Source organism: Sinocyclocheilus rhinocerous, unplaced genomic scaffold, assembly GCF_001515625.1.
Source record: "Sinocyclocheilus rhinocerous isolate Xijiao unplaced genomic scaffold, SAMN03320098_v1.1 scaffold851, whole genome shotgun sequence".
Classification (NCBI taxonomy): domain Eukaryota; kingdom Metazoa; phylum Chordata; class Actinopteri; order Cypriniformes; family Cyprinidae; genus Sinocyclocheilus; species Sinocyclocheilus rhinocerous.
This window is the reverse complement of record NW_015624573.1, coordinates 1,161,339-1,179,460: the sequence shown is the minus strand read 5'-3', so window position 1 is coordinate 1,179,460 and position 18,122 is coordinate 1,161,339. Positions and strand designations below refer to the sequence as shown.

At 35.3% G+C, this 18,122-nt stretch overlaps 1 protein-coding gene across 1 annotated transcript in view; it reads right to left on the bottom strand.

The window, feature by feature from the left end:
- Positions 1–2,518: 2,518 nt before the first annotated feature.
- sgms1a (sphingomyelin synthase 1a) overlaps positions 2,519–18,122 on the bottom strand; it is a 20,755-nt gene continuing 5,151 nt past the window's right edge. Inside the window, exons 2-6 of the mRNA XM_016558300.1 lie at positions 9,514–10,392; positions 7,807–7,924; positions 7,027–7,180; positions 6,616–6,782; positions 2,519–5,411 (exon numbers count right to left, since the gene is read on the bottom strand). Of these exons, the coding sequence (XP_016413786.1) occupies positions 5,232–5,411; positions 6,616–6,782; positions 7,027–7,180; positions 7,807–7,924; positions 9,514–10,154 (1,260 nt within the window). The 5' untranslated portion in view covers positions 10,155–10,392 and the 3' untranslated portion in view covers positions 2,519–5,231. The remainder of the gene's footprint in view (positions 5,412–6,615; positions 6,783–7,026; positions 7,181–7,806; positions 7,925–9,513; positions 10,393–18,122) is intronic.

The following is an 18,122-nucleotide window of genomic DNA, read 5'->3' as shown; positions in this document are numbered from 1 at the left end:
TTCACTTCACATCAAACTGAATCTTAAAACAGAAGCACTTCACAACCCATATAAAGAAAACCATTCTTTGTATATACCTGGCTTTGGAATGCTGTCAGAAGCTTTGACAACTCTGTCTGGTTAATGTTCTAAATGACTAAATATTTATGCAGAAAGCCATAGTGTTTGCCACCCACAGATTCCAGATCAGCTACTGGGCAGATGCAGCTTCTTCATGGCCATTGTGGGAAATTATGTCATTTTGTTGGTCTGTAAGCAATCCCATATAAACAATGGCATTCCTCAGTCTGAGACTTGTGTTTGAGTGTGGTCCATCACGGGTGAACACACAGGGACGTTCTACACATCCTCTAGCCCTTGCGTGTTTGTTTATTTAATATCCTTGCTTAATTTCATTGCAAAAATCTGATTAATCCTCATGAGTCTGAGTTTGTATATCATTGGGACATGTGGCATTGCTTTTAGTTGGGCAATAAATGAAAAAATAAAGCCTATGTTTAGCCAAACTGCCATTTATTTTATTTGAACATCACAGCAATCTACATTTACTGTTGGGATGAAAGATATGCTATTTTCACAAGCTGGCTGAATAGATTAGATGGTTTAGATATTATTCAAAATAATATGTTTATGAAACAAATCATATGCTAATGATTTTTTTTTTTTTCTAATACTGTTTTGAATTAGTTTGCATTTGGATGATACAAGTAAACATGAAGGTATGGAAGCCCAATTCTACCACATAAGAAAGAAACGTAATTTTATAAAATGTTATAAAACAATTATAATTATGATTTTATCAAATTACATTTCTTTCTTATGTGGTAGAATTGGGCTTCCATACCTTCATGTTTACTTGTGTCAAAATTATGTGATATAAAGCCATAAAACACAAAAGACGTAATTATGAGATAAAAAGTTAATGAACTAATGAAATAAAAATGATATACGGAAAAATCACAAATTTTTTTTGAAGTTGTAAAAATACATAAACCTATATAATAAACTACATTAAAAGTATCGGAATACGTTTTGAAAGAAAACACTACTTCAGTCTTTCTCCTTCAGGATTTTAAGAATTACTTGCCTTTTGTGAAATTAACTAGCAAAAACCAAGTCAAAATGAGATAAAAAAAAAAAAAAATCATATATCAAAAATATGATATAAAAAAAGTCAAAATTATGAGACGGAAATGTGAAGTTACTACATAAAAATGAAAATTACTACATACTCAATTGACAATTTAGAAATTCAAAGTTAACAGTTTATGTCATAAGTATATGGGATATGGCATTTTAATGGGCTAGATTGCTCCAAATACCCTAAAAATGGGGAAATCCAAATTGGGGGGGGGCAGAGTTTAACAAAAATGGGAACAAAAGGAAGAGCCAGGAAGACAGTCCACACGACAGGAGAACAGACTGGCTGGGGATGAGGGTAGCTCCAGACTCTGTGGCAAAAGGGGACTAGGTAGCAGCTCAAGGAACCACAGACTTGGCCCTGGGGATGGTAACTCTTGAAGCACCAAAATGTCTGTTAGGTCAGAAGAATCAGCGACCAGGGAGGACCCAGGAAGCAGGGCAGGACCCAACATGACAGACACACAAAGACAAGACAACAGGAGAGACTAGAGAGATCAAAAGTAAAAACTTTTGAAACTATGACTAGGGAGATATAACAAGAAATAAAACTGAAAAAGAAATAAAATACTAGAAATAATTAACTGGAACTTATGAAAACAAAAAAGGATAACAATAGGAAAAAGCTAGGAATAAATGACTAGAACTAACACACATACACACACACACTTCTTGAAAACTAGAAAGAAAATAAAAGGACAAAATCAAATGGTTGAAGAACTAAACCACAAAGACCGGAACTATAGACTAAACACGGGAAATAAAAACTAGAATTAACAAGAGGGAAACTAGACTGGATGCAATATACTGAATAGCAAGCTCTAACAAGACTAAAGACACAAGCAAGGAGAACGCACACAAGACACACAAAACAAACCAGCAAAGACCAGAGGGAAATGAGCACATTATAAAGGGAGCAGAGCACACGAGGATCAGGTGAACACAATTGGACAAACAAGGACTAAACAAGGGGGCGTGGTGATTGAAAACGAGGAGGCAAGACAAGAGGAGCACATCGCCAACACAAACAAAGACACAGCCATGTGCTCAGGCCCAAAATAAACAAAGACAGGACAGACAAGACTGTCAGGGCAGGATCCTGACACAGGGCAAATTAGCGTAGAGTCACAAAGCCATTGATAATCAGGTGAATAGAATCTGCTAACAACACAGGCACAAAATAGGGTTAAGTCATGCTTCTTTGGGGCATTAAATAATGGCACAAATAATACCAATAAATTTACTACCGCAAACCTTAGTAAATCACCATGCATGATTCATTTAAATCTCTCCCATCAGTTTTGCACCTGAAAGGGAAACTCCCAACAAATGCATATGCGATAAGGTCAGTCGCAAAAATAACTGTCCACGCCTTTAGTAAATCCCGATGGTAGTTTTTTATTGCCAAAAGAGGTTTGTGCTGGTGCAAGCTGTAAGTAAATCTGGCAGCAAAACAACAAGGTGACAAACATGATAAAAATATAAATATAAAGAATCATTAAATGTGTCTGACTATGGCTTACTTCACGAATATTTCAAAAACACTATACTTGCTATTGTGGAATAGTCAACATCCACTCAATATACTCTCAGGATGAGTGATGCTATGACTAGATCTAAACCATCTAAATCTAAAAAGTCATTGTCAGGCAGTAAGAGCTGATGAAGAACAACAGTCATCTAATTGATTCTTGGAATACAGTAATGGGAAAAAATACAGACAATACAGAATATTACATTTTGTATTCAATATCTGCCCCACTCCTTGTCTCATCTTAAGAGATTGTTTAGCACAGGTTTACATTCGACAAAGTAATTTGACAATGCTGGATTTATGATTGACAATGAAAAGGAAACAAAACAACAACAACATGCATTTACGGTCATAAGCCAACACTCTGTTCACTTCTCATTTCAATCAGTTGGCAGTGTAACACAAAGCTAAATGAACAGCTTAATCTGGATGTCCCAATTAAATAAACAAACACTTTATTATTTAGAACTTCAAATCTTCTATATCCCAACACTGGTTTTTATGACATTTCCATGGTCTCCCCCAAAAAATAAACAAATATAATTATGCGGCATATAGCAGCCATCCATATCCACACTAAATGTTACATTTTGGCTGCATATTGGTACATGTCGCATATTCACAGGTCTGATTCCACTGTCAGTTTCATTTGAAAGACAAAGCATTAAACCATCATCATCAGTCAGGCTGTTACTTGGGGGACTAATAAAACGGTGTTTTTGCCCTCCGGGTTTATTAACGTGCAGGTCACTGAAGTGCAGTGTGTTGGAGAAGTGTGTGGCTGGGCATCATTTTAAAGTGCTTCTGATTATCCTTTCAGTTCTAAACTGTTGTACATTCACACTCCAGAGATTCATTCAGTTGTTTTACAGGCCTGTCATTCAGTCTACCGGTCACAAATAACACCAGTTTTTATTTGGTTCTTGCTCCAGAACATTTACAACACTTCCGACTATTTAGCAAGACTTGATGATTCCCTTTAGCTAGCAGAAGCACATTTTGAGCAGACACACTTCACATTAAAGAAGAAGCCCTCGAATACCTTTTTACCAAACTTTTATAGTTAAAAGCTACACATATTAGGGTAATTTACTTTGACAGATGAACATGTTATGTTGCACAGTATACAACAATATTACATGTTATTTAGTGGACAGATTACCCCATCTACACACACTTACATCATTAGAGTAATATTGTAAAAATTCAGTCTGTATAAATAAATCTTTTCTGACTTTCCTTAATATTAGGATGGTTTCCAAAGCCTAGCTTTGATTCTTTATGAAAACTATTTTGCAGTAAGAGACTGAGCTAACCTCGTGATTAAAACTTTGGTGCATTAAGAGAGTTAACGAAACACACGATGAGGCCAGTCACACAAGATGCGTTCTGGCACACATCTGCACCACTTTTAGTTGTTTTGCTATGTAAACATACCCTACACGGACATCTCTGACCACAATCGCTGCGTTTTGCATGTTAAAAACAGTTAAACTATTAAAACGTTTCGTTTCATTCCACTACGGATACCTTTTTTGAAAGCAAAAACATGTCCTGTATGAACAGCCGTTCAGTCGTGACAAAGTTTGAGCAGTGTTTTGTCAAATGAACACTATATCCTGATGGAAAAACGTCAAAACTAGTCCCTCCTATATTTCTTCTGTATTCTGTTTGCTAGACCAATGGACGATACTGAAAAGAAAAAGTTACATCTTCAGTAATGAATAATTGAACACAATCATCCAATTTTAAACACTAAGAAGTGTGTGTGTGTGCTCAGGGTTAGATTCGAAGGATTGTTGTAATGTGAAAGGCAGAACTGACCTCCCACATTCAAAGCTTCTATAAAACATACTGCCTCCCTTAATGATCACAGGCCAAACGAAACATTTAGACATTCAGACAGACAACATTGCGGGTTAACACATTATATAAATGTTTAAAGCATCTACAAGGTGAATGTACTGATGTGTGTGTGTGTATATATATATATTACATGTGTATGTACTGTATGTTGAAATATATATCTGTGTATGGAAGAAAGGCACTAGAAAACACTGACGCTGTACGGGTCCCAGCTTTCAGGAAGGTACAAATCTAAAAAAGATATTCTATTTGGACGACACTTTTTTGGAAAATAAACCTGCGAAATATTTAGAAAAAGTCTTACTCCAGAATTAATAAAATTATTACAAAAAGCTGCTTTTTACAAAAAAAATCTGTTTCTATAAGGGTTCCAGTTTATTCAATACAGTTTTGGCAGGTAAATTAACTTTAATTACATATTCCGCCAGACCAAGTCCATCGAGAAGACAGCAAAAAGGCTTAGTACTCAATCAGACCAAGGCCTGGCCATTTTTAACTATTATAAAGAGCAGCAAATCAAATCCAGTTGTTAGACGCTCTGCTATGTACATATACATACCTGCTAGGGACATTGAAATGCTTCAAATACTACAAAATGATCTGTGTATAAGCGTCACAGTGCAGGGCTTGACGGGAAGAGTAGTTTCTCTTTTAGAGTCTCACAGAGCTCCAGCCAATCAGGAGCCATGGGTCATGACTCACGCGAGTCCAGCTTACTGTACTTAACCCGGGTGCATGTCATTGTTCGCGACAAGAATGGCAGCTGGTAGTTTCGAGGCACAATGCCACGTACGTTACTCTCAAAGTATTGGAATGGACCGAACCACCACACACGAGAGAACAGGTTGCCAGTGGAAATTTCCTTTAGAGCCTATAGAACAGCAGAAGAGATTAAGTTAGGAGAATTAATAGACAAAAAATGTAATGCCACAGTTTTCCAGAAAGAGCTCAAATGCAGATGTTACTGGGTAAAGACAGTTATCCATCAACTGTAGCAAAAAATGTTTTAGCTGCACATCTTCAGAAACCAACTACTGGCTTGAAGAATACAATATAATCAAAGGTCATCAATGTATACTATAGTAAGCATTTATTTTTTTCATAATATCTTCTTGATAAAGGTCCATTTTATATACTTTATATATTACACTGTTCTTGATTACTTAGCACAAAAAATTGTTAGTTATATTGTATATTCTTTTTCTTGTCACTACTTGATTTATGTATAAATCTTTGTATAATGTGTATATGTGACCCTGTACCACAAAACCAGTCATAAGGGTCAATTTTTCGAAATTGAGATTTATACATCCTCTGAAAGCTGAATAATAAGCTTTCCATTGATGTATGGTTTGTTAGGATAGGACAATATTTGGCCGAGATACAACTATTTGAAAATCTGGAATCTGAGGGTGCAAAAAAATCTAAATATTGAGAAAATCGCCTTTAAAGTTGACAAATGAAGGCCTTGGCAATGCATATTACTAATCAAAAATTAAGTTTTGATATATTTACAGTAGGAAATTTACAAAATATCTTCATGGAACATGACCTTTACTTAATATCCTAATGACTTTTGGCATAAAATAAAAATCAATAATTTTGACCTATACGATGTATTTTTGGCTGTTGCTACAAATATACCCCAGTGACTTAAGTCTGGTTTTGTGGTCCAGGGTCACATATGTATTATTATTATTGCATTGTAAATATTGTAATTTTATACAGACATAATATATGTATATATTATATACAGACATAATCATGGCAATAAAGAATTTGAAATTGAAAAACTGAATCGGATTGTTTGAAGAAGTGTAGTGTAATTTATATCATAAATAAATAAATAAATCTCTTAGAATATTGTTAATTTATAACTGATTTAATTTAGTACATAAATAAAAATTTAATTTAGACTGCAATGAATATACCTCTGATACCTGAATATAGCTCATATTTGAGACACAGTTACAGCATGATTTTTTAATAAATCTTGTATGAATTATTAAATAAGCACAAGATGCTTCAATTCAGTAAATAAGCAAAGATTTTCTAGTTTTAAACTACAAATGTACCTGCTGATTGGCCATTGTATGGTACCACCAGAAGAGGCGTGTGGTCATGAAGTAGGCCACCACCACGTCTATGGTGTAGTGATCATGAGCCAACAGGATGCAGAAGATACCGACAGCACTCAGGCACCAGCAGATCCAGTGATACCACCAGAACCTCCGTGGAGAATCTGTAAAAAATAAAATAAAAATTATGTATAATAGTTTCCCAGTGCAGGCAGACATACCAAACTCACAGATGTTATCATTGGTTTTAAGTATGTTTGTGTATTGTATAATGTTTTTAATGTATGTGTTATTGCCCATCATGTCCACTAGATGGTAATATCAAACAATCACAACAACATGTAGAGGCTAAAAATCACATTTTTAAAGCATATTTCGACATGATTGTTAATAAATATGAGTACTCACACTCTTTAATAAAGAGGTATGTTAGTGTCAGCATCACTGTGTGTCCACTGTACAAGTAATCTCCACACAAAGAGTGTGAGCCAGTGATTGACAGGCCACCACCGGCCATCATTTTCATTACTCGCCGTGACTGTGCCTCCCAGTCACCGAAGAGCTGGAAGACACACACAAGCACACACATATAAGCATTTACAAGCACAATAACATTTAAAGATAGACAAACAACCAACATGTTGTTTTCATTTCTTCATTGCATTATCTTTATTACGTTATACTCTCTATCACAAACTTTGATTCAAAGTTTGTGATATTTGAATCTTCATTGTCTTTTCTAGAGTATGGTTAATGCAAATTTTCTTACGCTATGAAACCAGAAACTACACAGTGACCAAAAAACCATCCTCTATTTACAAAACATAAAAGTGGTGCACATTACTTATATGCTTCACCAAGTGTTGCAAGCTTTGTGTGAAGAGAAGACCAGAAGTATAGGTCATTAGCCACAGATAATTTCTGCTGCAGCTCTTAAACATCAGTTGTGCATGTGCATATTCATATTTAGAAGCATGAATGATATCTGAAACTATGGCAGAGTGCACGATTTTTTGATGTCACATGTTTTCGTCTACCACCAAATGTCATTTGAGCACTTGACCCGGTTTACACCTGTATTTAGCACTATTTGCTTCAGATAGTATGCCTATTTTAGACCAACATTAACTTGCATAAAGGTCTAGTTTCAGTGACAAGCTACAAGTATTCTCATCCTTCAAAAGTTACCTTTGGGGAGCACTTGAAGTGCATGCCTGGCACAGGTAATGTCGTAGCATACATGGTCACGCATCTGTACAAATACAGAGTTCCCACAATAAAAAAGAACCGACGGCCGATTATGGACCTGCAAACGGAGAGAAATCAGAGTCAAAAAATAGCCAGATCATAGGATAGGTCATAGTTTATGGATCGCAACGCTGAATAAAGCATTCTGGACTGTTTAAGAGTCACGACAGGGCAGCAGACAGATCTAGCAAAATAAGTATAGAAGATTTGGAAGCTGCTCTTGCCAGTCTTAGGGCTTCAACAACTGAAAGCAAGGCAGTCTCGGTCGAATGTCCACTTCTGAAGCCAGATTGGTTGCTGTCCAGGAGGTTGTTCTGTGTGAGAAAGGCTGAGACTTGGTTGAACACAACTCGCTCAAGTGATTTTGCAATGAAAGGTAGAAGGGAAACCGGTCTGTAAGTTTTTTTTAAAGGTTTTTTTTGGTCTATTTAAGTTGTGATTCAGCTGTTTAGGGGATTATGTCATGAAATAAATTTAACAAGCTGGGATGTGCTTTAGTTGGTGAATAATGCAGTGATTCTCAACCTGGGGGCCAGTGCCCACTAGAGGGCCTTAGCAAACTGCCCAGGAGGAACTCAAGATGACTTAAAGTGCCCCTATTATGGGCAATGAAAGGTTCATATTTTGGGAATGGCCAAGTCCAAGTCCAGACTTAAATCCGATTGAGATGCTGTGGCATGACTTTAAACAGTCCATTCATACTGAAAAACCCTCCAATGTGGCTGAATGAAAACAATTCTGCAAAGAAGAGTGGGCCAAAATTCCTGTGAAAGACTCATTGCCATTTATCGCAAACACTTGATTGCTGTTGTTGCTGCAAAGGGTGGCACAACCAGTTATTATATTTAGGGGGCAATTACTTTTTCACGTAGTGCCAGGCAGGTTTGGACAGCTTTTTTCCCTTAATAAATGAAATCATAATTTCAAAACTGCAGTTTGTATTTACTCAGGTTATCTTTGTGTAATATTAAAATGTGTTTGATGATCTGAATCTTTTAAGTGTGACAAATATGCAAACAATAAAAAAAACAGGAAGGGGGCAAAAAAATTTTCACACCACTGTATATCTAGACAGACATAGTAGTAGTACTAATTTTTTATAGTATATTTTTCAAAAATATTTTAATATATAATATTTTATAATACATATCTTATAAAAAATTATTGGGTAGAAATTGTAATATTTCAATATTCTTATCTTTTTTATTTAATATCCATTAAATAACAATGACTGGAAAAGTAAAGATATTTTAAAAAAGAAACTACAATAATTTTAATTGTTGATTAAAGGAATAGTTCACCCCAAAATTTTGTCATCATTTACTCACCCTCATGTTGTTCCAAAACTGTACAAGTTTCTTTCTTATGTTGAACACAAAAGAAGATATTTAGAAGAATTTTGAAGAACCAAACAGTTGATGGTCCCCACTGACTTTCATAATAGGGAAAGAAATACTATGGAAGTCAATGGGGACCTTCAACTGTTTGATTACCAGCATTCTTCAAAATATCTTCTTTTATGCTCAACATGAGAAAGAAACTCATACAGGTTTGGAACGACGTGAGGGTGTGTAAATGACAATTATTGTACAGAAACTAGGAGAGTTCATAGATTAAAACCACTTGAAAAATGATTAAGGAACTGACCTGTGTTTAAGCAGAAGCCACTGTGTAAACCACAGACCCACAAGCAGCATGCCGTTGATCTCACAGATGGAAAACGCCCACTCCACACGATCAAACAGATCAAAGAATTTATCTGGCAGGGGCGGAGACTCTTCCTTGGGTGGGACACGTTCATGCACCACTGAGATCACAACTGTTGTGGTGAGGAAGCAGAATAGAGCGTAAAGGAAGGCCACACCTGTTTTGAACCACTCCGTGGGATACGGCGTGCGCTCCTGCTCAGGCAGTGATGGAATCAAGATGCGAACTGGCTTCGAGTGCAAGCCATTCTTTGGAATGCCGTTGTGGATCTTGCCATTGCTCACACTGCCATTGGCAAGAGCGATGCCAGCGTGACCGTTGGCGTGGTGGCTGTTTTCGTGGTTGTTGTTCTTGTGTGCCTTCATGTGGTTGGTGAAGCGCAAAGTCTCTATGCGTTCCAAAAGCTGTCGACCACTGTCCCCTGTGACCAGGGACAAAGGCGAGGCCTTAAAGTCTTCCTCAGACAGTCTCAAGAGGGCAGGGCCATCCACGTTCCGCAATGCATCGGTGTACTCCTGCAAGCCTTCATCGGTCAGCCAATCAGAGACGTCACTGGCTGTCCACAGCCTCACCTCCTTCATATCTGGGTAAGAGTGAGTCGGAGGGCCGTTTCAAGGGGTTTCACTCAGCAGTTTGGTGACCCAACAGCAGTCATAGTGTCTTTGGGACATTGGAGGAGAGTGGCTGAGAGGTCCAATTTTTCACCCCTCCTCCTGTCCTCACTGTTGTTAAATTGAGTAATGGCTGATCTGACTCTGAAAATCTGACTATTTTTTTTAGTCTGAATCCCTTAGAGTCAGTGTGCACCAATGTATGGCCCTGAAAAACAAAAGCACAAAAGTAAACTAACAGATCGAGATTTGTTATTACAGAAAAAGTAAGTAATTATTTGCTCTAGCAGTCCTAGAAAACAACACATTTTGGCTGACAGTTACACAGACGTATGTGTCACGAGCATACATCCTGTTTAACAGTGTGGCCCAACGACAGTAACTGTGAGCACAACATGCACTTTGTGTGAGTGTGTCAGAGGAATAGGTAATATTCATTCTGTTTGTTAGAGTGTTTCATAACCATAGCAACTGTAGCTCAGCAGTCATAAAAATATCCAAACCACACTTGCCTGAATCACCATCTTAATCTACAGTCTTTCTTCTGAACTTTTTCAGCAGAAAAAGAGCATATTTGCTTCTCCAGAAGTCAGTACTACTGCAAGTCAGTGTGAATATAACTTAGTTATAATGAATATAACATTAATTTAAAATGAAATGGAAAGAAAATGATGCAATCTTCTTCTCTTACACTATTAAAATACTTATATACACAGTTCAAAAGTTTGAACAATGTCAATAAGATTATTTTGAAAGAAGTCGCTTCAGTTAGGCTTCAGTTATTTGAAACACTAAGAAATGTAATAGTGTAAATTGTTCTTAATTTAAAATAATTTCTATTTTCATATAATTTAAAATCTACTGAATATTCAGCAGTCATTACTCCAGTCTTCAGTGTCACATGATCCTTTAGAAATCATTCTAATATGCTGATTTGGTGCTCAAGAAACATTTCTTATTGACATCAACGCTGAAAACATTTGTGTTGCTTAATATTATTGTGTAAGCTCTTATTCACTTTTTTCAGGATTCTTTGAGGAACAGAAATTGCAAAAGAGCAGAAATAGAAATCTTTTGTAACATTACAAATGTCTTTACTGTCACTGTTTACTGTTTTCTTTGCTGAATTAAAGTGTTAATTTCCTTTTTTAAATTTTTTATCTTTTGAATAATATGCATATAAACTTTTTTAAAATACTTATAATCAATACTAGTTCATAATGATTCAAGGGATGAATCATAAAATATATTATTTCATAAAAGTACAGTAAGGAACCTGAATGGGAAAAATACCTCCTGAAACAACAGAGGGAGGTCACTGCTATGTTATATTCTCACATATTGTTAGGCCCATAAAGTGTGGTTCACTGTAGAGCTGTACAAACTTTATTTAAAAGTCAATACTTCCAGCTTTGACTATGTATGTCGAATCATGAGATACATAGACATATAGACAATATTACTTGTTATGTAATAGTTACGCCACACACACCCTAAATGTTCTGAAATGTGGATTATGACTTTTACCTGCCAAGCTGTAACTTGTATGAGTGTGTAATTGAGCATACAGCAGAATACAAAGAGCAAACTTAGAGAGAGAGAGAGAGAGAGAGAGAGAGAGAGCGAGAGAGAGATTAAAAGACTCTGACTCAACTCTATGTTTAGAAGACTTTTGGTTATTAAATCAGCTTAAGGGGGAAAATTCACTCACACACATGCACACACAAAGCAAAACCAGCAAGCACAAGAAACAACAATAACAACAACAACAAGTAAATAGCAACTTGGAAATGATGCCAAATAACCATAGGCCATATGTCAGATGACCAGCCAACCATTAGCTTTCATTCTTTTAGCAGATCTGTGTTGCTCTTAGAGAAATGACCTATGGGTAAGAAGCAGTTTAGTTTCCCACAATATTTATTTTTGATTTATTCTACTTTTTTTGGTCAGGCCTTAACCCTGTAACATCATTAAACCGGTTTTATTTTTGGCTCATCAAATATTTGGCTCATTCATCAGCTCATGCTGTTTCCTTATTTCTAGTTATCCTGTTACATATTGTTGTGTTTTTTAGAAATGCAAGTATTTATGATGGAAATCAACAGCAGTTCCTTGACATATCTTTTTTGCACTCTAAAAGTGTAAAAGTTGAATTTTAACTTACTAAGGCGGTTAAAATTCAACATGATTCTGTTAAACAACAAGAGGTCAAGTTGCAATCCATGGCTTCCGAATCTTGGTAGACATTTTTTAAACATTCAGAAGTTAAAAAACAAGGGTCACACGAGCAAGTTCAATTCTGTTATATAAACATTCTTAAAATTCAGGACACACAGCTCATTCTGTTTTGTCAACTCACTCTGCAATATATATTAGGCAACATTAATCTTGTAAATATCTTTAGAGCCTCTCTACTTGACATTTTCAATTTAATAGCCCTAAAACAATGCATTTCCATTTAATGCACGTAATCATTAATCATTAGTTTGTGTACAAAAAGTATCAGTAGTGTTAAATGAGGATTTATTGAAAATCTTATTGAGTAGGTTAAGATAAAATTTTGTTTATTCATAAAATTCATGTAGATAACTTACTGGAAAAACTGGTAGAAACTGTAATGATGCACACATAATTAACATCTGAACACCGTTGTGTCCTTTTATATGCGTGTTCTGTAAATATTTGCCACCTTTTGTGAATAGGAACTGAGCCAGGTGTGTTAAGAGGCTATGTTTGTTTTAAGATGATGTAAAATGAGAGGTAATCAAAACTCACAGAGAGCAGCTACATTAACATAGCTCTTGCATATACAGCATTACATTTCATATCATGCATTTCATTTAAAGGGGTCATATGATGCTGCTAAAAAGAACATTATTTTGTGTACTTGGTGTAATGAAATGTGTTTATGCGGTTTAAAGTTCACAAAACACATTATTTTCCACATACTGTACATTATTGTTTCTCCTCTATGCCCTGCCTTTCTGAAACGCGTCGATTTTTACAAAGCCCTACCTAAAACGGCTCGTTCTAACACGCCCCCACATACCTACGTCACTATTTGGGCGGCGTTATGCAACTCTTCCCAGATAGTGACGTAGGTATGTGGGGTGTGTTAGAACGAGCCGTTTTAGGTAGGTGTGGCTAACTCTTAACTTTAATAAAGAATATCTCTTTGGATTTGAGACTTTAGTCTTTGCAACTTTACAGATCTTCTTTATGCACCAAGAGCTTGTAACACTCCAAAGAGAAAGGAAAAATTGAAATCGCATCATATGACCCCTTTAATACAATCTTCATGCAGTTTGAGTCATGCAAAAATGTTTATTTGGTCAATACACTAATCTAATCTGCAGCTGTCATATTGTGACTATTTATGGTTTTGCGAATAATTACATTTTTCTGTCCCAGATTATTTAAAAGGAAAGGAATGTATTTAAGGAAGTATTAAATACTTTTAATAGTGATACTCGATTATGACAAAAATCATAATCCCGATTATTTTGGTCAATACTGTAACCATGATTATTTAGCACGATTATGAGTTGGCCATGTGACCAAAACTTTATATGAATGATTTAAAGATAGTGATATATATATATCAAATATATATTTTCTGTAAATAAGGGTGCTATGACATCTACATTTTAGAGACCACCGAAATGTCACAATTGTCAATATCACAGCAGAATACTAGCGTAACTAAAATGAGTAAAAAAAAAAAAAAGTCCACAAAATGATTTTTAAATAATTTAAATGTCAGTAATAAAAAAGCAGAAGACAAATACATTAGAATATAAAAGATACAAATGAAACAATTTTTTTTTTTTTTCAATTTTTCCGCCAATCACAACGCATTGGATAGCTGGCCAATCAGAGCACACCTCGCTTTTCAGACCGATTAGTTTTGTAAAAATCGACGCGTTTCAAAAAGGCGGGGCATAGAGGAGAAACAACAATGTACAGTATGTGGAAAATAATGTTTTTTTAACTTTAAACCGCATAAACACATTTCATTACACCAAATACACCAAATAATGTTCTTTTTAGCAGCATCATATGACCCCTTTAATGCAAGTCTAAAGTATTCAGTTAACAGCCTACTACAGAAATTGAATAATCTAATGTAAAATAAAACAGCATAGTCTTTATTGTAAGAATTCGACTTTATTTGTTTCTTATTAAAGCTACAAAAGTCATTCAGTCAAGAGCAGCGAGTGATTTTGAAATTGAAATAGAAACTGTATTTTGATTAATTGCACAGCCCTACTTTTAAATATACTACGTTTTAAAGGATAATGGTAAGTATATTAGTTTAATCTTTTGTGATGTGCCTTTAAAATGCACTCCATTTTGGGCTTGTCCGCCACCCAGACTTTTAATACCAACTTATAATAAATGTCATTTTATAAATTTTATGTTTTGGAATTTCATGGAATTGAATGTTATGAAATTTCTCAGAATTCTATGGAATGTTATAGTATGGTACAACATATGTCATGAGATTCCTTGGAATTCCATGAAGTTGTATGGCATTCAGTTCCATAAATTTTCATAGTTCCTTGATGCAGTAATTATCAAGCAGTGAAATTGGGAGATCGAGGCTATGATCAGATCCTTAATCCAGTTTCATTTTTGAGATTTCAAGAAGTCAGGTGTTTTGAAGAATCACCCATGTTGTTTTATGTTTTTCTTGGTGCCACCAACATCCGCTGAAATATGACTGACAACATTGGAAATTTTTTTAAAATGCTAAAACAGAGTTTACAATATGTTTGAACTGAATGCAAGCAGTTTTCTGATGAGAATAAGCAAAGGAAAATATCTGGCGTCTGATAAAAGAGGAAGACTGTGGGTTTAAGCTGTTGAGAAATAAAAGCCTTGTGTCTGTAAAGGGATTTTTTTTGGTTAATTTAATATTGTTTTGCTGTGTTCATCAGTCATGCTGGTTTTTATTGTACTGTCAGCTGTGTATGCTGAAGTCTGTGTTTATCCACGTGGGTGTTCTCGCACAACATCTGCTTGTTTTTTTCTGTATCAAATGCTGTTGCTTTTTCATTCATGGCTGTTTTGGACGTCACACTGTCGGGAAGAAAGACTGTGCATTTGGTTTGTGTACAAAAAGTATCAGTAGTATTCTGCTGTGATATTGACAATTGTGACATTTTGCTGGTCTCTAAAATGTAGATGTCATAGCAACCTTATTTACAGAAAATATATATTTGATATATATATATATATCACTATCTTTAAATAAATAATTCATATAAAATTTTGGTCACATGGCCAACTCATAATCATGCTAAATAATCATGGCTACAGTATTGACCAAAATAATCGTGATTATGATTTTTGTCATAATAGAGTATCACTATTAAAAGTATTTAATACTTCCTTTAATACATTCCTTTCCTTTTAAATAATCTGGGACAGAAAAATTTAATTATTCACAAAACCATAAATAGTTACAATATGACAGCTGCAGATTAGATTACAGTGTATTGACCAAATAAACATTTTTGCATGACTCAAACTGCATGAAGGTTGTATTAAATGAAATGTATGATATGAAATGTAATGCTGTATATGCAAGAGCTATATTAATGTAGCTGCTCTCTGTGAGTTTTGATTACCTCTCATTTTACATCATCTTAAAACAAACATAGCCTCTTAACACACCTGGCTCAGTTCCTATTCACAAAAGGTGGCAAATATTTACAGAACACACATATAAAAGGACACAACTCCTAGACATACGTGCATGCAAGCAAAAGAAAAAGAGATCACTGCAAGCTAGCAATGTGAATAGAAGAGTCATCTGGCCATTGAAGTTCACGTCAATAATATTGTCCATTCTTTAGCAGACAGTCCAGTAGTTAGTCATGTAGTTAGTCATGCAACAGCACACACACACGTGCAGGTCAATACACATATAGGACAGCCAAGCACTCTCTCTCTCAGTTTTTAATTATCACACTGTGTGTATGGCAGTAAAGCTGCAGTTCTCTTTAAAGTCACGGCAGGAATAAATAGCTTATACCTTTACTCAGATAAAGCACTAGTTGGATTTGCTTACAACTGGACATTCTGGTTAATATTTAAATTTTTACAGGCAGTTCAATGCATCACGCACATTACAGTAAAAGCCATTTTGCATCCCATCATTTCTAAATCATTGTCATTTCAGAATTATAGAATTGCAATATATAGTTTTACATTTGTGGCATCATACTTTTGGCTTTGGTTTAGTTCAAATTATATAATTATAGTCAATAATGACTCAGAGTTTATAACTTGCCCAAAAACTGTTAGGTTAGTTGCTTAAGGTTTGCGTAAGTTGAGTTCCCACCACCATTTCATAAAATTGCAGAAGTGGACATTAAGTTATAACTAAAATTACTTCAAGAAGTCATACACAATAGGTGTTATCAATTGTGATTGTGATTGTTATCTGAAAACTAAAATCAAAATGACAACATTTAAAAATTCTAATTGAACAGATGGCATAAGCATTTTATGTCCTGTTTGTAACTTATCTTCTGATTTTGCAGGTGAGAGCAGTAAAGCCCAATGGAATCACCATAATCAGAGAGATTGTCCTTGAGAGCTTCAGTTTCTCTATTTTCCTAAGCTCTAGCAGCTGTTTTTTTAGCAGGTTGTGGAAAAGCAAATGTTTCTTTAGAGGAGGAATGCAAACCATCTAGAATCTCCAACTGTGCTCTGCAAGTGTGTGTGTGTGGATTTGTCCATTAGGAGATGTTTTTAGTGTCCGTCTCTGTGATTCAGAGATGAAATAAATAATTTTTGCTCTACCAGCCCTGCATGAGGAAATTACAGACTTCAGAAGCAAGTTACGGCACAGATTCATTCATCAGCGCTTCCAAGACTAAGACATCAACACTGTTTTGATGATCTCCTTGCTATCCTGCCCTACATCTACAGCCTACATCCTCCTCACAGACGTGTACCTTTACATAGCACTGTGAGCCTCAATACACCACAGATGCTATTTTTGTTGTGTTTATTTTCATTTATGCATTAGGCAGATACTTTTATCCAATGCGACTTACAGTATAGGTTTACAATATGTGTGTTCCCTTGAAATCAAACCCATGGCCTTAGCGTTGCTCTACCAGATACAGGAACGCAGCTTAAACAGCTGATGCCAGTGGGATTTTTGATTTCTATTTATATAAACAGAGAGAGAAAGTGATTTATTTAAAGTTCAGTTCAGTTAAAGGGATAGTTCACCCAGAAATGGATATTTCCTCATCATTTACTCACCCTCAAGTCGTTCCAAACCTGTATGAATTTCTTTCCGTGGAAGAATATTTTGGAAGAATGTTTCAACTGTCTTTGTCAAAACAATGAAAGTCAATGGGGTCCAAAACAATACTGAACTCCACTGACTTTTATTGTATGGAAAAATAAATAAAAAAGAAATTAATAAATGAAACACTGAAACATTTCCATAGAAGAAAGAATATCCTATAGCAGGGTTTCCCAAATTGATGTTTGGGAATCATTGGGGTTTCTTAAGAGAAAGGCAGGGAGTTGATGAAAAGCTAATAATCAATTAAGTCACAAACACATAAAATCATTTTTATTTAAAAAAAATACAATTAAATAAAATACTTAATAAAGATTACATATTTTCATTGTTTACTGCATGTCATGTGACATCTGACATTACAGAACCATGAATATGCAAATGTGTCATTCAATTATTTAAATATTACCTTCTCAGGGGTATTTTAAAGGGGTCATGTTGCTAAAAAGAACATTATTTTGTGTATTTGGTGTAATGAAATGCGTTTATGCGGTTTAAGGTTAAAAAAAAACATTATTTTCTACATACTGTACATTATTGTTTCTCTTCTATGCCCCGCCTTTCTGAAACGCGTCGATTTTTACAAAGCTCATCGGTCTGAAAAG